At 36.8% G+C, this 21,600-nt stretch overlaps 1 protein-coding gene across 2 annotated transcripts in view; it reads right to left on the reverse strand.

Moving 5' to 3' along the window:
* The window catches only part of NALCN (sodium leak channel, non-selective), a 229,320-nt gene that overhangs the window by 70,942 nt on the left and 136,778 nt on the right, over nucleotides 1–21,600 (reverse strand). For both annotated transcript variants that reach the window (XM_068677799.1, XM_068677790.1), the window contains exons 14-15: nucleotides 19,001–19,138; nucleotides 15,483–15,557 (exon numbers count right to left, since the gene is read on the reverse strand). In XM_068677799.1, coding sequence (XP_068533900.1) covers nucleotides 15,483–15,557; nucleotides 19,001–19,138 — 213 coding nt within the window. The remainder of the gene's footprint in view (nucleotides 1–15,482; nucleotides 15,558–19,000; nucleotides 19,139–21,600) is intronic.

Raw genomic sequence — 21,600 nt, forward strand, 5'->3', positions numbered from 1 at the left:
CTGGAACCCTCCGGTCTGTAAGTTAGTGAAATCAATTGCTATTGGCTTGTATGTTTAATAGCTGTACTTCTACAGACATATTGCTTCAATATATAGGGACATTATATGAACCTAAAGTGACTGAATTTTGAATTATTTCTCCAGTAAAAGTTGCTCTGTGACACTAAATTCATTTCTGTCAGCTGTAAGCAATTAATTAAATAACCTACCTTAGGTACCTGAACTCTAGCTGCAGGAAACAATGAGATGGAGAAAAAGAGAAATCTGAAAAAGACAATTTAGGATACCTAAGATCTCACGCTGTCTCTGGGGAAGTCTATTCCTCTCTGTTGCTCACAGAATGGAGGCAACAGCTATATTGACAAGGCCAGAAGTTAGAGACTGTGAACCCAAGCCTTAAAAGTCAGCTCCTATAAGACTAGTGTCAGTGAGTTTTATCAAGATTTGGGCTTTAACATTTAAATAATTAGCTGTGAGCATTTATAACTTAAAACTCTGTATACCATTTTATGATGGCTTTGATTTAGTTTAAGTATTTACATGACTGGCTCAATCTAGTAGATATGTCACTGATTTTAAGGTAAGATAGGTAAGGATTACACTACCTCTAGTAGTGTAAACCATAAATTAGTTTTTGTTTGTTTGTTTGTTTGTTTTCTATAAGGAAAAAGAAACAGCTTGAAAGGTTTCTAGAATAGCTTGCAGAGCCAAACAACCAGTATCATTTCACTATGCTGAGTTAGTGGCACTGTTCCCACTATGGCAGTATAAACCCATTAACTGAGATCTACTTTTTTTGCCTACTGCTTTCAAAGGAGCTGGGCAACCACCACCAATATAAAGTTTAATGAGAGCAGGTGACAGATTCTGCACCTTGGAAAAGGCAACCCTGAATATCAGACACATGGTCTGATTTTTGGGTTGTCTTGTGCAGAGTCAGGAGCTGGACTTGATCTTTGTGGGTCCCTTCTAACTCAGGATATTCTACGATTCTATTCATAAAAATGTGAATTACATTACCTGGTTATGTGAGGGTAAAATTCAATCTGCATGTATCATGCACCTTTTTCTTCAGCACACAGTCATCACAATCTAAACACTTATGCAAAGAAGGAGAAAGTATGTGGACCCCTTTTCTCTGCTGTTTCCTAGCAAAAGCCCTCACCAGCATCTATTAATTATTACAGATATTCCAACACGGTTTACAGATTTCAGCAGAGCCTGAGACCACACTGTGCCAGACTTTATCTGTATCAACACACTTTAAACACGCCTTGTCTGTCTTCATGAAGTTAGAATCTGAATTCACCAAGACACAGGAAGATTGGACTGTAAGAATTTCTGTTATCCGTTTGGCAAAAGGCTAGCATTTCACTCATATTGAACTTGCTTTATTCTTTAAAGTGATAATAAGAGGCCTCCATAGAAATAAATAATGGTCCTTAGTGACCTGTCCAAATTAGCAAAGGAAGCTAGGTTTCAACCAAATAAAGCCTTCCCCCCCCCCACATTTTCACAAGGGCACTGAAAGACTTATGGAGCTTAAGAACAAAAAAAGTAGTGGGTGGGGAATGAAAGAAATGAATGTCCAAAAAGATTAAATCAGGCCTAAGGTCACTTGTGCTATTTGAAATCATGCAAGAGATCACTTCTGCTCAGTTGGGCATGACATCGTGAGGACAGTCCTGAAAAATGGCAGTGATAATGATGATGCAACATTGACCTAAGTTTATACTTGACATAAAAAATCAGCAACCAGATAGCTGGTAATGCAATTCAGAAATCTCAGCTGCTGCTTGACCATTTTGTGGAAGTTTTATTGACACATTTCACCAATCGGAATTCATCATCATTGCACTGTGATGACCAATAGACAGTAAGTGTTACCATGGCTATGTCTCATTTTTCTAGATTTTGTTTTCTCTGGTGGATAGGAAACTCCATTTTCAAGTACATTCATTTCAGCTGCCAACAGGAGACCTTGAACTAACAGATTTGATTTCCACATGAAGTAATTCTGAGTGGAGATGATGGTCATTATCTAGGTTGTACTGCAGTTCACCTTGGCTTTATATAACTTGATTCTGTTGAAGTCAATGTTGAAGCCCCTGCCACTTGCACCAATAAGTCAGCTTTACTATTTTGCAGTGGCAGATGTAACTGTTTTTTTGGTAGTAGGGTTCTTAACAAAAAAAAATATAGCAGACATGTTTGTGTGTCTGTGCACATATGCATGTTTAACACAGAGGAGGTTTGAGAGAACAATATCATACAAAGCAAGAGTATATGCTATTCTTTTTCAAAGTAACTCTAACAAGACAAGGAACATTTAATTGTTATACATTGGAAAATAGAAAGCAATGGCCACCTCATTGTAAAGGCCTTTATAACCTTCTCCTGCACACCCCTGCTCATGCTCAACCCAAATTGCCATGTTCCTGTGAGCTTACGGGGAGCCAGTGAAGTCCTCACACAAATGCACAGAACATGCATTCTCTGCATCACATTAAGTGTGGATAAAAGGTATCAGCTGAAAGTTTTACCATCTCTAACTAATTAAAATTTTCAACAGGTTTCCATGGGTAATATTCTACATTTTTTTTAAATATGAAATCTTAAATGCATTAAAGACTGTCACATCAGATTTTCAAGACAGACACATTTTGAAAGAAAGGAAAATAAAAGTGGTGTCAAATGTAAATGAAGATCGCATTAAGGCACTCATGGAGAAAGTCTAGTAACAATTTGTTACCACTCCTATATAACTATAAACTCCAATATAAGCTATGGATTTAGTAAATGAAATAGGAGAAGTCTTCTTTCCTAGAACTGAACCAGAAAATATTTTTTACACATCATATAAAATAGAAAAATACTGCAAGAATTTTGAGAGAGATTCACTGAGTTTTTAAAGGAGAAGAACAAAAAGAGGAAGAGGATGAGGGATAGTCCAGAACCATAGAGATGAAGTACTGTTTTACACCATGTGGGATTTCATCCTGTATCCTATGTATCCCATCAAAATTTATTGTCCATGGCTTTTTGAAAGACTTTAATGTAAGCCTATGATATCTTGACATGATGTGGTAAATGGATAAAAGCTGACACTGGAAAGTCTTTTTAGAGAAGCTTTTATGCATATCTGTTGATATCACAATTCAAAGATTAAAAATGACAGCTAGCATTAACAGCTTTAGTTCCTACAGTAGCTTTGGCAAGTCTTTAAAATTACTTGCAGCTACTGCTAGCAGCTTGTTTTCTCCAAGCTCATCTATATCTTTTCATGATTTCAAAATTACTTGATACACATCAGAAACTTACCTAAGATACAGACTGAACAAATGAATGCATTGTATTTTTCTCACCTGTTATCCATGAGTACACAGATCCAAAAGGCTAAGGCATATAAGGCACAGGGAGCATTCTGAAATGACAGGCTGTTGAATACAGCTACGTTGTTTGATACAACCTTTGTTGTTGTTAATGCTGTTAAAACTGCCAGTTGCTTAAAGCTTCACAGTTGCAAATGTTCTGGTTTCAGAATAATGCAGATGCTTGCACTCTAAATACACACTCACAGATAGTTTGGGCTGCAGATAGCCGTGTACCTGTGCAGTGTTCTGAAACCTGAATTGTTTATGCTTTGGTTTTCATAATAAGGTGAAGGGGAGGATGAAGGACTCTTCCAAATCATTATTTTCTTTTCCTTAGTAGAGTGCTTTTAAAAATGGATCATGTTCCAAAGAGTTATTTCCCTCCAAAAAAAAGGAAAGTACTTTGCTTTTAACAAACCATGCATGGTAGTGTGGCAAGCAGCTCACAGAATACTGGCTAGCTGGCATGTGAACATCTTCGGTAGGAAAGCAAGGTTCTACATAGAGAAAACAAGCCCTGTAGAGCCTTAGTTGGTTTATGTGTTTTTTTTTTTTGTTTTTTTTTTTTTTAACAGAGATGAAAATCATTGTTTTCTAGAGCTTTTTTACAGTATGTAACTCTAGTTTCTCAATTCCCAAATCCACATTAAGGGAACCTTTTAATTTTTGTATTGTTTCAAGAATCCCATTTTAATTATCCCTCATGCCAGACAATCTAGATTTCCTTCTCCTTTTGGAACCAAGTTTAGGAAGAAGAACTTCTCAGCCTTACTCATTGTACTACACCACACAGGCTTCAGTTTGGCTGACGGTCAGATTGTGACTTATCTTCTCTTTATAACCAATTCTGCTGAATAAATTACTTTGTTAGCCCTTACCTCTGTAAAGTTATCAGAGGGGTTTAATTATGAGGATCTATTGACAAAAACATAGCAAAGATCAATGTAAAAATATTTAATCTTAGAAGTTCACAATGAAAAGTTAAAGGAAAATAAGCAGGGGACTAAGTTCAGGTTAGTTTCTTCATTTGTTCTATAGACAATCATACAGAAAGACAGCAGCAGGAGTGTCTAGCAGAAGCTATAAAAATAGCATGTATTTTCACTAGCGAGAAAACCAATGTGCTGTTTCAGTTGTTAGAACTGCTTTACATAGAGATGATGAGTATCTGGAGGGCAAAAGCATATGGAAACCAAATTCCGTATCTTAGTATCTAGGAATAGTTACAAAGCAAACAAAACCTAGAAAGGTTTAAATACACTGATAAATTGTCTCAGCAAACATCATGTGCTTCATCAAAACAAAAGTTACCATGTGATTCAGGTCAGTGGCAGTACCCTGTTTTTTTCTTTCTGTTCATTTGACTTCAACAGAAAAAACAACAACAACAAAAAATAACCCAAGCCTGAAAATGAGTTAAAATTTGTAACCTTCCCCAGCACTGACAGTAGAAACATGCTGTATGTGAGACAGAGAAAAAGCACGCTAATGGAAGACTAAGTTGCAGAATGGACTTTTGCGTTTAGCTCGGGGAAAGATCAGCGTACTGCTCATTTTTATCTCTTTGCCAGTGTGACTCCCATATTGGAAACCTGGTTTGAGTGAAAGCTTTTTCTCACATCACAAACTTCAGCAATAACTACATGCTTTGGACACAGAAACACTGAGCATCAAACGTCAGTAGGAATTTTTTGTTCAAGACAGCAGTGATCATTCCCAGAGCAACAGCCAAGCTCAGAAAGGAGAGAAACCATGAAAGACTGCAAGGAAACCAGTGCTGCATTTTTGAATTTTTGGAGGCTCTCTTAATAAAGAGATGTCTGTTTTGCAAATTTTCAGTGATGGAAGGATGGACAAATTCCTTCGACAATGAGTGGGGAGAAGTGAATACAGTCAGATGTGAACATATGAACTAATGTAAACAAAAGACCATCCTTAATGCATCTAGATATGAAAGAAAAAGAAATGACAGGTGGAAAAATGAGAACCATAATGATGGTGCTGAGCATATTGACAAGAAGAAGAATGAAGTACCATAGGAAATAAAAAAAAATATATATATATATATATTATATATATATTCTGGGATATATATAAAATATATATATAAAATCCCAGAATCCTGCAGAATCCTGGCATTGATGTAGCAACACAAGCTAATGTGTCAGTGCAGGGAATATAAGATGGATATCCTCAACATCATTGGTGGTACAGTTAGAGCTTTATTCTCTGGGGAAGCAATTATTTGTGCCTTTGCCTTTCAAGGCCAAATATAACTAAAAAAACTTAGTGGGATACATTAAGACCCATGGCCGCCACATTTCTGACATATTCCCATGGTAAATGATGAATATCTGGTTTCACACAGACCATCCCATCTTTTTTTTTTTCTGTGGATACCTTTTGCTCTTCAATTGAATAAGGTCCGTATTTCCTTCTGTGCCCATCAAGATGGAAGTTGGGAAACTGCAAAAATCCTATCAGATTCTTGCAACACCTTTAGAAAACTAACTGAAGTGCCAAAGCCAGGAACCTGTTACTTTTTGAAGCTAAGTTCGCAAACTACTAACTCTTTCTCTGCTGCAAATGGAGAGAGATAAGCAGCTTTAAATGTTGACTTTTGTGCTTCTTTCTTTCTATTAACAAGTGAGTGCCTAACCTAAATTAGGATCCCAACCAAGAAACTTTTGTAAGATACTTAACATTACAGGCGGTGATTTTGGGCCTCAGAAATGTAAAAGCACCCATACTATTAAACGTCAGTGAAACATGGTTCCCAATGTTGGAGATTCATGTCATTAAACTTTATCCATTGGAAGTCAGACACTGCCTAATTAGTTGTCTAGACTCCCTCTGTAATAAATAGAAAAAGTGAGCACCCATTTTGGAAGGTATGAATCATTACTCAGAGGGTGACTATGACTACAGGGGAAGCAGAGATGACTAGTTTAGACTAATGTCTAACTTTTTGCATGGCTAACAAGATAACATGAATTTTGTCCTTTGACATTTTAGAAAATTGTAACCTTTATCTATAAGAGTAAGAATTTGTTCTCTTGGTACATAATTGTTCTAAAACTTGAGGATAGTAGCTTCTAAAATTCTGAGTGTTAGATAAACTACAAAGGCATGAAAGTGTTTTGTTATGCTGCTTACTGCATAAGCACAGAGAATTCTAAGGACTTATTTATTTACTTATTCAGTGCGTATTTAGAGTAGAGTAGAGTAGAGTAGAGTAGAGTAGAGTGGAGTGGAGTGGAGTGGAGTGGAGTGGAGTGGAGTGGAGTGGAATGGAGTGGAGTGGAGTGGAGTGGAGTGGAGTAGAGTAGAGTAGAGTAGAGTAGAGTAGAGTAGAACGGAACGGAACGGAACGGAACGGAATAGAACGGAATAGAACAGAACAGAACAGAACAGAACAGAATAGAATAGAATAGGTTTCAGTTGGAAGAGACCTACAAAAATCAAATATCAGAGTATTCTGGGGCTGATCTGAAGTTAAAACACATCATCAAGAGCATTATCCAAATGCCTCTCTAACACAGGCAGGCACATCAATCACCTCTTTAGCAAGCCTGTCCCAATGTCTAACTGTTCTCTTGGTAAAGAAGTTTATCCATGCCTAGTCTGAAACTCCTCTGATGCAGCTTTGATCCATTCCAAAGTGTCCTGACACTAGATGCCAGGGAGAAAAGACGAGCACCTCCCTCTCCACTTCCCTTCCTCAGGAAGTCGTAGAGAGCAATGAGGTCGCCTCTCAACCTCCTTTCCTTTAAACTAGACAAACCCAGTGTCCTCTGCTTCTCCTGAATAGAAGATATGCTGTTACTTTTGTCTCAAAAATAAATCCATCTTTTTAAGTGCACAAAGTTTCTTTTTATTCTTTGGAGATTTCTTTTACAGAAGTTCAAAACATGTATTTAATCGATCTAAGTTAGATATGAAAAGCCCATGGAAATATTTTTATCTGCATAAAAATAATAACTAAAATCAACAACTAGTGGGATTCTGCAGAGCTCAATTTTAAGGCCAGCTCTGTTTAATGTATTTATGCTGACTTGGACACAGGACCTGAAGGTATACTATGCAATTTTGCATATGACTCTAAATTGGGAGGAATGGTTGACTCTGTCAAGAGGCCTTGCAGAGAGATCTTGACAAATTGGACAATCACCAATAATAAAAAGTTTAACAAAAGCAAGTAAGTAAGGGGTAATCCTGAATGAGTACAAGACTGGGGGACGAGAGGCTGGAGAGCAGCACTGCAGAAAGGGATTGTGGTGTTTTGGCCGATGGCAAGTTGAATATGAGCCAGCAGTGTGCCCTGGCAGCTAGGAGGGCCAACCACATCCTGGGGAGCATCAGGTTCTCCATTGCTAACTGGTCGAGGGACTGGATTGTTCTGCTCTGCTCTGTGCTGGCGCAGTTTCCCCTGGAGAACCACGTGCAGTTTTGGGTGCCACAGTATAAGAAAACATAAAGCTGTTAGAGAGTGTCCAAAGGAGGGCCAGAAAAGATGGTGAAGGGCCTAGAGGGGAAGATGTACAAGGAGTGGCTGAGCTCACTTAGTTTGTTCAGTGCAGAGCAGGCTAAGGGGAGGCCTCATGGCGGCCTGCAGCTCCTTCATGAGGGGAGCGGAGGGGCAGGTGCTGAGCTCTGCTCTCTTGGGACAGCAACAGGGCATGAGGGAATGGTATGGAGCTGGGACAGGGGAAGTTCAGGCTGGCTATAAGAAAAAGGTTCTGCATCCAGAGGGTGGTTGGGCACTGAGACAGGCTCCCCAGGGAAGAGGTCATGGCACCGAGCCTGCCAGAGTTCAAGAAGAATTTGGACAATGCTCTGGAACACACTATCTGATTTTTGGGTGGTCCTGTGCAGAGGCAGGAGCTGGACTTGATGATCCATGTGAGTTCCTTCCAACTCAGCATAGTCTATGATTCTTTGAACTGATTGCATGTGAACTTAAGATCAAAGGTATACATTTTGTTTATTTTTTCTCCAGCTTACAGACAAACAAACCTGAAAACTATAGCAATCACAGAAAGGAAATTTTATATTTGTTCTTGGGATGTAAGTTGGAATTCTCTGGCATGTGAGTGTTGCTATTAGTTGAATAAAAATTACAACTCTACAAGCAACTAAGTTCCAGTAACCCTCTTAAAATCAAAGAGATGTTATGGTGATCAGAATCCTACAATATTGAAAAACTACTTTATCCTACTTAGTATAAATCTTTGATTTGAGTCTTTTATTTGAATTAATTCTACTTTAGAAAATAATGTGGAAGGACTAAGCACAATTTTTTATAGACTAACTTACCCTGTCTTCACTGACATTAACCAAAATTTTATGTATGCATTCTTGCATGAAAAGTGATCAGTAACAAAATCATTTTTAGAATATTGTCCCCAGAAATATCTTGTATAATATTCAGTAAACACCAGGTACTCTTCTTTTACATAGTAGGAGGCCAAAATTGTCATTATAAATTGGGGATTTTCTAACCTTAGTACCAAGCAGAATAGTGAAGGAACAGAAGTAACTGCTTAGTGAGAAAAAAAGAAGTGTTAATTGCTCTGTTTCCCTAACAACAAAACTAGAAAAAAATCAAAGAAAAACCAAGGCAGATTTTAAGACTAAATGGATTAACACTTCAAACTTCTTTTTTCTTCTTCTTCTTTTGTTTATTTTTAAAGACATCTGTACCCTGCTGGTGCTGTACTGTAGTTCTGGACAATCAGGTGGTAGTGGATTCTAGTACTAGTACCTCCCTACTCCTTATGCCCCGATCACTACCACCACCAAAAAAGACAGCAAGGAGTACTACAGAACCAGATGCCATCATCAAATGGATGGTACCCAAGTCTTGATTAACTTTATTCTGCTACAATTGCTCCTTCTTATCAGAGTACCTAATGGTTTCCTTCTTGTCTTTCACTATGAAAGTCCTGTCAAGAATACTGATGTTTCTTGAACTGTTTCATTCTGGAAAGCTTCTAAATATTTTAAAACCTGACCCTAAGTCACTGACGTCAAATTGAGCTGTTCAGACATTAACTGTTGCCAAAACAAAGAATCTATCACAAAAGACAAAACAAACAAAGAAGCTATCTTTATCTCCAGGCTTCTCTGTTTATGAAAGTTTCTGTTTTCAACATCAACGAGTTAACATTGAGATTTTAAAAAAGAGAAACTAAACATAGTAAACATCTGCTGTTTTTAAAAGCACAGAGGCAAAAATAATGTATTTCTAAAGGCAGGATTTCTTAAAAATATACACTATATATATATATTTATACACATTTCTGCATCCTCTTGCATATACTGCTTAGATATGGATTCGGGGGAAATAAACTTTTATCAATTTTATGGTATGGAGCAGAAGGGGAGGGAAAGGAGTATGTATATCTGGTATATCTGTATATCTGGTGAGAATAAAAATTTCATTAAGTTGGAAGAAAAATGTCCTTACTGCATATTCCTATTAACTCCTCCAAGAATTTCTGTTGCTAGGTAGTAACGCATGTATTGAGAAAATATTTTTAGTAATGAATGCAATCTGTACTCATGTTTAAATGCACACAAGAGAGCAAAGACAGCATCTGTGTGATGGTATGACAGAAATCTGACCTTCCCTAAGGGAATATTCCTTTGAAGCAGCAGGACTACACTTATGTGTGACTTCAGTAATTGAAAGTAGATGGATATTCCTGTCTGACTTGAGGGGCCTAGGCACCGGAGGGACTTTGTTCTCCTCCTCTCCATGTATGAAAATCCAGATGTTGTGAAATAATATACGAACCCAAAAATGACACTTCAGCTTTGATTCTCTAGTTCTAAAATAGGGACACAAAAATCTCATCTGATATAAGCTTTAAAATGAACCCTTCAAAGTTAGTAAGGTAAGCAGGGATTGTTATCATAAGTATAAAGCGTATCAAGAACATTTTATCTTCTACTACTGTTGAAATTACATCTAATTTAACTATGGAGTTCCAGAAAATAGGATTATAGAAGTAGGATAACATGGCCAAAGAAGTTAGGCAACTGCTTACATTCAGAGATGCTTGAGAGGCTTGCTCTTTCCCTTGTGGAAACACAACACACTTAAATGCTACATTGTTTTAATCATCAATGAGCTCTATGACTTTAGTTCTTCATTGTGCTACCTGCAAATTGCTTCTGAAATCCCATTCAGATTATGGAAAATTAGAGGTTTAAAAATGATTGCACTGGGTTGGATCAAAGGTCCATCTCACCAGTGTCCAGTCTCTGATATGACCAGCAGAAGATGCCTAGGAAATGAGTATAAGAACAGATCAAGTACAAAGCAATTATGTTTACTGCATACTCTCAGCTTTGACAACCTCTGGGGCTGAAACCTGTAATCAGTAAATATGTGGAAAATATAATGGGAAAAGTTAACAGAGCTGTTGTGAAGGAAAGTTATGCTTCACAATCTGTTAAGAGTTCTTTGAAGTAGTCAAACAACACCTGGATTATAACTCACACAATGCAACTGAATATCCAAAAAGAAAAGTCCAAAAATTGGCTTTCAAAGAAATCCTTTCAGCTTCTTAAATTTTAAGCAACAGTTTATGGACGGGGGCAGAAGAAAAGAATAAAAGGGGAGGAAAGAGAGACTGTAGCTGATAGATTTCTTGTTCTTCAGATCCTTGTCATCCGCATAACTGAACACTGAACACCACAGAAGAGGGCATCACTGGAGAATGAGCAGGATCAACCTCGTATCTGAAGATAAGCTAACGTGTTAGGGTCAGTCTGTATTGCAGCAAAGGATCAAGTTTATTGTACAGACAGCTAGTGAACATGAGCTATTGTACAAGCCCTTTTCACTTGACATGAGCTATCAAGGCAGACAAAGCCAAGATGAGACATGTGGCAGGGGCTGGGAGACATATTGTGAATGAAACACAGAGCTGTAAGAATACAGAGAATGATTCTGTTCCTAAACCAACTGAATGGCGTCTTAGAAAAATAGATTCTATTCCTATGTACACCTGTGAAGCTAAGTAAATCACTTAAATCAATCTTTTACAAGTGTTATTTTTGGTCTAGATACTTATGAAGGGCACCATAGAAAGTCAGGAAGGCGATTAATAGTTTTGACTTCACAGCAAAGCTTGAATACTGTGCCATAAATAATACACACATCACACATTGTACAATAAAGAGAAAAAATATCAGCTAGTTGCTTGTTAAAGTGAGTTGTATGTGTTCTTTGCCCTAAATGAGGTTAGACTTTTGGAAAGAATATTATATAGTGATCTAATTGAAAACTGAATCATGATGTATATCCTTAAATAAATTGAGGATATAAATTCACACAGGTACATTTAATTCTAAAAGTTTACTAGCTTTTAATTACATTATTTTACAATCTTACTTATAATCTCTTACTTGTGTAATGTATTCTTTGCTTGGATTTATTCATATGTAAACACATTTACTGAACCAACGCGAATACCAAGTGTTTATATATCACTTTACATTTTAGAGTACATTGCAAATATTAGCTAATTAGTCCCTTCTCAATAATCTGAAAGATAAGTAATAATATTTCTGTTATCAAGATCAAGAAAATAAGTTATAATTAAGAAGTATACATCCCAAATGGATTATTAGCTAGGTGTCATATTCTCCCTTCTTCCTTGAAAATCATCCAGTACTTCATCATTTGAAAATGCCCCCAAGTTAACAGCCATTAAGTGTAGAGAAAAAAAAATGCAAACACGAGGACAGAAATACTTCTGAAAGCATTATAGTTTGACCATTTTTAACAAATCCATGTCTTTTACATTAGCAGTTTGAATGATTGATTTATCCCTTGGCACTATTGAGCTTTGAATTATAGATGTCAAAAAACTTCCTTTGCAGTGATACAGATCTGTTTCCTTGTAGAAATGGTCTTGATTAAAACATAACAATTACCTCACAATCTTCCTTCTTCTTATAGTTTATTTTTAGTGGAGAATTCAAAATATCATTGAATTAAAAACTCTTCCTGCTTTATCTTCTGAGATAAGACAACCAATATTTCGGTATAATAGTGCACAGCCACTATCAGCATTGAGCCTGTGATACCATCACATTTACCCCACAGGAAACCTTTTCTATTCTAGTCACTTAGTCAGGTGTGCAATCATTCCAATAATTCCCTGTGATTCAGCTCTGAGAACCAATCTCTTACTTTCTTTCATCTTAAGCATTTTTAAACCATAACACTCATTTCATATGAATTTGTTTGGATGAAACACCAGAAGAGAATATAGTCAGTAGTATTAAGCAATAGTCAAGAAGAGGCTATTATGTAAAGCAACATTTCAAAGCATAAATACAAGGGAATCACTGTCAGCCAACCTGGACATGTTTATACATCAAAATGGTGTATAATGAACGCACCATTATGCCAGAGTAAACCAAATTGGCATGTCCAATGGCAAAGTGCAGACTTTTTCCTTAAATACTGGCTTGGTCACAGAAATAAAATGTACTGTCAGTGAAGTGATGGTGCCACACTGCAGTGCAGCTAGAAAGTTTGGCAGCTAGGTCTGCTCACTTGGGCGTCTGTTTTACTATGGCCCAGCATCCAACCTATGTAGTTGTGCTGCTGCCACGCTCAAAGTTATGAAATTTAGGGACTTTTTCCAATAATTATATTTATGTCTTTTAATAGAGTGTGTTCTATTTATACTCTATAGTTATGGAGACAGGATTCCTACCTCGCTAAGAAGATTTTGGGCTAACACAGTGGCAAGCACTGCAAGTGGTGCATGGACATGGCCAAACATTGCTCATTGATGGGAAATAGAAAATATTTTTTTCCCCACTTTTCTTTTGTGTGTCCTTTGCTCATTTTTCCTCCCTTTTCCCTTCCTTTGATTAAACTATCCTTATCTTATCTCAACCCATGAGCTTTTTTTTTTTTTTTTTTTTTTTTTGATTTCCATCATACTTTCTTCTCTCCCTCATCTTTCGAGGAAGGGAAATGAGAGAGCAGTTGTGGAGTTTAGATGCCCAGCTGGGTAAAACCACCATAGCCTCTCATCATTGCTTTTTGTTCACCAGTCCCAGAGGGGTGCACCTAAAACACAAAGTCATGTTGCTGTCATCTCATAAGCAAAGGTGTAGATTTATAAGTGGTTTATGAATCAAAGTAGCTAAGTGTCACAGGAAAGCCACAGGATTTTACGTCTCAAGCTGTTCACTTGAGAAAGTTGATTCGTGCTCCTAATTCATGCAGACATTATGAAAATTTTCCTGTAAGATTATCAGTATGATATCACATTGCTTATCGTATATCTGAGTCATTTTCATTTCAGATCATTTTACCTCTTGAGACTGGTAAGGAGCAAAATGACTAAACTTGATTTGGTCTATTCAATTTGCAAACTCAAGATTGTCTGGCCATCCCAGAATCTACTATAAGATCTCTCATTTCACATATGTGAGCTGATTAACGGATACCCAGTATTTATATTTCTTTGTGCCAGAAAATGCCTACTCTTCTAACTCACTGCATTTGCAGTATACACTGATATTCAATATTGCAGCAGCAAATGCCGTAATGATTTTTAGATTGAATTATATAATGAAGATCTTAAAGTGCCTATATTTTTATTTTGTAGTGCCCTGAATATTAGAATTTTGGGAAGGAATAGTAGTTTGACACATTGCTATTATTCAGTGAGCATACATGAAACATACCATCCTTAAATCCATATTTAACATTTTTAGAGAAATGGGAAATTTGTAGAAAATAAGCACAACCAATACAAACATAATAAATGAAGAAATGCATAAATTTAGTTTTAAAACTAAAAGAGAAATAATATGGATGGAAAAATAAGGGAAATTTGGCACATTGGCTTCAGTGCAAAATAAGTATATTGTATGGGAGATTATTTTTCAAGGATTAAAAGAATAAAATTCTACACCAATTGCTGATGCACATTTAAGAAAAACAACACCAACAAATGATGGGTGAAAGAAGGCTATAACCCAAATATTTCAAAAGCACTTTCGACACATTAAGCTCTCAGTATGCTATCTCACACATGAAATGCTTATTAGTTTGCATCTCTGCACAAATAAAATCACACCTATGTATGTACGTAAAACATAGAGACACCTTCCTCTGTGGTGATTTGCTCACAAGGTCAGAATGGCCAACATGAACCCTCTAGTTATATTCATTTTATGTGATTTTCATTTTGGGGTTCAAGCCTGTGACAGTGGCTTCTAGGTAATCTTGATTCTCAAATCTAGAGAATCAAGCAAGCATGGTAACTTTGACAAGTGTCTTTAGGACTCACCCAACACATTCAGCGAAGGCCCCTCTATCACTTCCCGTCTGTTGACTCTTGCCAGTACTCTCACTTGCAGTGGTTCCACAGTGTGCTCATATATTGCCATATGGCTCATAGCATTTTAACATTTGAGGCCTAAAGTCAGGGAGATTGTCTGCCTTGCTGTAAATCAAGTATTTTAACTTAATTTTACTTACAAAAGGCTATGGGAACTACATCTTAGAAAAGTTTACCCTCTGCAGCAATGGGTCCATGGTTTGGTAATGCTTCATATCCTACTCATGTCTGATGTGGTATAGGGGAAACACTGTATTTTCACTTTTCTTCATAGTGGAGTGCAAATACAGACCTATAACCACTTAGGCTGAAGTACAGCAGTCACATGGTAGAGCCTTTGCGAACACAAAAATAAGCTAAACAACATTTTATCAATAAGTAGATTATAAGCAAAAAGATTACCTAGCTATGATTTTTACATCATTTCAAATATATGACAATCTGGGGGGTTGGAGTTAGATGATCTTTAAGTTCCCCTCCGACCTGAACCATTCTATGATTCTATGATGTAAGCTATTTTCTAAATCTTTTTTTTTCTTCTAATAATCTCTTAATTTCTACCTTATATTGTGTGATGACCAACTATGCATCAAAGTACGGCTATTTTTTTCAACATCTGTTTTCTTCATACTCATGAAATGTCTCACATATTTTGCCATAAGAACAACGGTAGAGAAATGTTTTATTGAAAATACTTTCAAGCACAGAAAAAACATGTTCTTACTTGTTTAAGTTTCTTCAGGTCTTCATCAAGTTCCAAATTGTCCAGAATAACAGCAACAAACAAACTGAGTAGAATCTACAAAACAATTACAAATTATTTTTTAAATCTTGCCTTATATTTCTCAAGAAATACTATTAAATACAGTGGAAAAATGAGGGTGCTATTCATGTAAAAGGGGGTACTGCCTTTGACATTTGTTGAACTAATATTGCTTGCCTATATATGCCTGCTAGTCATTTTGTAAGTAGTAAATTGTTTCTGGCTTATTTGACTTGCTTAATGCTCACAATGTCTCTGTGCAAAGTAGCTAACTCCACTTGGAAAGAGAAGTAAATTTGTGTCATTATTTGAGTGCATCAGGAGCCACAATGTTGGAAACATGCATTTTCATTTATTGTCCATTAAATATTGTGTAGATAGGATTCTTCCTTTAGGAGGAAGAATCACAGAAAAAGAAAGTATGTGTATATCAGATGATATTTTCCTTTAAAGGTAGTGACTAGAGGCCAAAGAAGGGGAAAATTTCACAAATATAGCTGTGAAGGAGACAGAACAGGCAGAGAATGGATATAGGTGGGGGAGGATACCTCCATTCAGCATCTCTCTTCAGATTACTTAAGTCTTAAAGCAGCAAATGCATACAGATGTAGCTTTACAGCTACTGCCAAGGTTTTAGTCTCTGAGGATCAAGGGAAATGTTTACAAACATATCAAGCTTCTACAGGCAAGCACCAATTTCCTAGGGATATCAGTAAGAATTTCATCTCTTTTACAGGTGTTACAGGTCTAAAATATTTCTTTGGTTTTGAACCATTGACTGACAACCAGAGCAGACAATTGTATCTGTTCACCACTGTTGATGTTTGCTGTCATTCAAGCATACTAGGAAGAAGACAGAGAAAGGACTTTCACTCATAAACTTATAAAATACCAATCTTCAGAAAAGTGTTTTTTTTTTTTTTTTTTTTTTTAAATAGGGAACTGTCTTTAGCAATATTTAGAATTTCCTGCAGTTGTTAGAAAACACATATTAAATATGCCACATACTTAAACAGGACTTCAAACTGTTTTTGATGATCTGATTACTATGAACTGTGAAAGTTAAGATGGCCTTCAGAATGCAAAACAGGACAGAGTTCTGATAAAATACTTAATCCGTGGTACAAAGCACTTTGATCCCTAATTGCTAATGAAAGGTTTTGCTATCATTCTGTCAAGATTTTACAGTATGGTCTTTTTCTTCTTCAGATACTTTATACAGCCTATGATAGTCTAGTACCTGAGCTCAGTGAATACTAGTTAAGGAAATTTATTTTACATTCCACATGACAAAAAAAATGCAGTACTTGTTAAATATATCACTGCTTACAGCTGCCTTATGCACAGATTTGTATCAAGGCATCAAGACATTCATTAACTCCATTTTCACTTTCTTCAACAAGAACTGAAGACCTCGTACCACAAAAGAAAAGTTAAATGCAAACTTATTATTTGTTTAACTTCCTCCACTGCCATCTCATCTAATAACAGTCTTCACTTCCAAGAGAGGTTTTGTTTTTTGAGCTTCAACTTTTCGTTGCTTTCTCATGTGAAACCTATTCATTTCTTTCCAAAGCTCTATAGTCTGTTTTGCCAAATGCCTGCAATTATCACTTCTCCATTCTAATCCTCCCCCTTCTTCTGGCTGGTGAAAGTTATTTCTCCATTTGACTTCATTTTTGTTTTTCACTTAGGGCTGTTTATTCTTAGATCTCTTCTTTTTTGTTTCAGGAGCAGCCCAACTGCTTTCATGCTACTTTACCAATTCCATATTCTTTCTTTAAGCCTGTCTTTTGCCTCTAGACAACTTTGTCCTACGTAGCTTTTCTCTTCCAAGGTCTGAGTAAAATATTAGAAGTGAAGCTAACAACTTCATAAGACCAGGTAGTTTTGCAAAGTTCTCTTAAAAAATAGTTTCTTCATCCATATAAAATTTGCACAGGTGAATTAGAAGTGTACACTTGTGGAGCAAAGCAAGGACTGTTGACTTAAAATGTGAATGCCCTGGAAAAGGACTGAAGGACGGTGTACAGACAGGTGACTTAGCTCCTAGCAAAATAAGTAGTTTGAGTAAACAAATGTAGGAGTCCCAGATAATTCTTTCAAAATATAACACATAAAGCAGAATGCTAAAAATTTCTTACAGCTAAGTTATTTTACAATTAAGATATGAATTTTTAGCACAGAGGCCATCTGACACTACTTTATTACTTGTTTAATGCTTATCTAAGAGGAAAAAAAACAGATTCCAGATCATACTGGAAAAAAAGCAATAAGATTCTTTAACTAGTAACTTCTTGAAAATTCATGACCAAATTCCTCTTCCTTCTTGCTATTTTCCCCATTTCCCATGGAGTTTTAAAGATTTCTTTGGCATAAGAAGTTACTTTTCTAGACCCAATACTCCTTACAAGTATAAGTTCGATGTAACTGCTGACAATGTACCTTTGCTCTGATTATATTCTGATTTGGTTAAGGGGCTCCAAGAGAACTGAATTCCCTTTACTGCCACTTATTGAGGATTTCAACCCATGTGAAGAAATCTGCACCCACAATTACAGTCTGATCAGTCAGTCAGTATGAGTGAAGCAGAACACATAATAAAGTAAAAATGTAACAGGAAACTGATGGAGATCATATAAATACAATTAGCACCTCAACTAAGTAGGCAACTGAGAAAAAAAAGGAAATGAAGAAAATGAAACTATGAATAAGTATTTCTAAAACTGCAGTGAATGCAAAATACAAAATGTAGGAGTGAAATAAAAGTGGATAAAATGGTTATTCCCCTGAGTGTGGTATTTTCTCTGTGTTGGTATTCAAAATATGGTGCCAAGCCCTTATTGATATAGGATTTCCAAAACCATGTTTTCCATACCATTGTCTCTACCAAAAAATGTAATCATCTCACTTGAAATGCATATACAAAAAACATCTTTTTATATATAATCCCCATTTTCATACACATGCAGGAACCGCTTCATTAATTCTCATCCTTTTATTGCCTGATATACTATATCACATATTTTCTATGCATTGATTTTGCATCAGACAACAGGAAAGCACTGCTTTATAGTTAGGAGTTTGCATCCTAAGGCTTAACACTTCTGACTTTAATTACAGCTGCAAAGAGACTGCAGTGGAAATTGAGAGGACCATTTCAACATGATAAATAAAAGCGCTTGCTTCACTCTGCAATCATCAGAACTGTGAAGGCACAAGACAGTTAACAATTATATTATTAGTCTACCAGTGTGACTTGGATCTTAGGAAGAACAACTCACACCAGAACAAAGGCTCCCCACTTATGCCACATGGCTGTAGGGTAAATTCTACTACATCAAAGAACTAAAGCAAAAACCCCCTATGCTGAAAATAAGCATCACAATTAGTTTTAACTAGATGAGGAAAGCATTGAATAGGTATGGGAGTAATTCAAAACAAAGAAAAGCACAGTGCATTTGCAAGTCAAAACTTACCAGTGTAGCAAAAAGATGATATAGTATAAAATAAATGGCAACTACTGGTGCCCACATATGTCCTACAGCATTCAGTGTCTGATCCATGACATCTACCCATCCTTCCTGTGTGAGAATCTGAAACATTGACATGAATGCCTGCAAAAAAAAAACACACATAAATATTAACAATTCATGAACTATATAAATATGTTTTTATAGACATATTCCTCAAGTTGATTTAACAGAGCAAAACATTTTTTTTCTTTTAAAATCTTAATAAATTAGTGTATTTCAATGTGTAAGGTCAGGTGAAATGCTATTTCAGAGCACAAGCAGAAAGAAATAGCTTAATCTCTGACTGCATTGTAATCTGCAATTTGTAAGTATAGTCTTGTCTCCATTAGCCCATATAAAAACTTTTTTGGTTGCCTTGTGGGCTAACAAAATTGGAAGGATAACCTCAGCATCACAGCTCATTGTTTACAATACAACACTGTATTGTAATTCTTTGTTTATACACATTCTTCAGGGTTGCCTCTCTATAAATATGCCTACAATAAAATGTAAAAGTTAAATGAGATCATACATATATGTTATCTTAACAGCAGAAGCACTTTAGGCATCCTACTTGATGAAACTAAGCAATATAAAACAAGGTCCCAGTTCTTCCATCTGTTTCAGTCAGTCATACCCTGTTTCAGAATATGGAAACAGGCTCAGAGAGATAAAAATGAATGATGCCAAAGGTGGTACCTGACACACACACTCAAAATGAGCCCTCTGGGACAAGCTGAGACACCTCTGTTTTACCGAAGGACTGATTGCTCATGGAACTGGGGATCACCAGGAAAAAAACAGAGCCTGAGTCAGGGGTAGGATTTATTTGATCAGATTCAGTCACAATCATTACAGACTTTTACATGTGGGTATTCACTAAATGCTTGCTTAACATAAATAGCTAAAGCAGATTCATCACCCTCTGTCTCCATCTCATCATTGACTGTAAAGGTACGGCGGAACCCATAGATCCAGAGGTTTACATAGTCACTGGCTGAAGGTAGGTGAGCTAATGGCATCCTTAGACCATGGCACAGACCAGAATCTAACTCAGTATGACAAACCCATGAACATGAAATGTACATCATACACAGGCACTGACGACTGCTCTGCCTCAGTCACAGAAGTTTGACTACAGAGTAGGAATGATGTGTGGATCCTTATGGTACTAAATCTTTCAACGATGACAAACTATCACACAAGTTTCCTTTGCTTTTGCCTGGCATCAGAGGTACTGTCTTTCCAGACAGCAAAGATCAAAGCTGAGATCTTACTAAAGTATAATACATACCAAAAAAGTGCTAGAAATTGAAGATGTTACACCCATGAAAAAACTTTATCTGGAGAGCCTTTCATATCAACTTATCTTAAGCCCAAATGCATGTGGAAAAAGCTGAAAATATGTAGATGCAAAATTTTTAACTTGAAAAACAATGAAATGGATTCTCTGAAGCAAACAGAAGCATAAGCAGTCAGGCTAAGACCATGGAGTTTGAATGAAGCAGCTATTTTGACAGTTGTTTTTCAGAATTAAATCACACTAACCAAATTTTCAGAGATGATTAGGCCTACATGTCCAAATCACTCATAAGAAGGGAAGCTAAGGTGTACAAGGAGTAAATCAAAACATCCAAGTGAGCAATTGCACACACTGGGGGATGACATTTAACTTATGACTGCAATTTCTGTGTCAGCAACATCTTGACCAAATGTCATGTCCCAGCTTTTCTTTTCAACACATAGAACAAAGGCTAGTATAAACTAGAAAACTGTTCACAATTACCTTTCTATACATCCATTATGTCAGCTAAAATCTTTTCTATGCCATGTGTTAGAAGAGCCCTAATACAGACTGGAATTTGCACAGTGCCCTCTACTTGCACGTTCCTGCCCGTAGGCTAGGTGTTAACCAGCATGCTGCAGGCCTGTGCCAAGGTCCTGCCACAGGCACAACGCCTTTGAACTCATGTCCCCTCCCAGCCACAACTGCAGACTCCTTGCATGGTGCCAAGACAGAATCCTTTAAGTGATTCCTTTCCTCACAAAAAATCATGCTGAGAATCCTGAAAAAACAAAACAAAACAAAAAAAAACAGACACAAAGCTAACCCCTGACCCTGCCAAAATACCAACCAGTGTTATCTAGCTTTGTGAAATCCCTAAAGTCCCTCCCTGTGCAAAACATACAGAGAAGGAGACATCTGGGATCTGTGGCTGTGGAGAGGCTGTAGACAGGGGTGCATATTTGAAACGAACAGGACATTCATTCAGCCTCCTTTGTATCAGCCAGTGGTCCTCACAGACAAGAAGACAATGACCCCATCAGTGCACAGCACCGGTTCTCAGCCTCCTGTTATGAAGTGGAGATAAAGCTAAAAGAAGCAATTGCTGTTTCACTGTGCTCAGAGCATCTCTGGAGACAGTGGTGGCCATACCTGATGGGTGTGATGCTCTTATGTGAAATATAAGATAGGGGGATACTACATTAAGTAATACATCCCCACTGCTGGCTTTAAAAACACCTGGGTTACTGGGTAATTGAACCAGTGCTGTATTCTTCAT

This window comes from Anas acuta, chromosome 1, assembly GCF_963932015.1.
Source record: "Anas acuta chromosome 1, bAnaAcu1.1, whole genome shotgun sequence".
Classification (NCBI taxonomy): domain Eukaryota; kingdom Metazoa; phylum Chordata; class Aves; order Anseriformes; family Anatidae; genus Anas; species Anas acuta.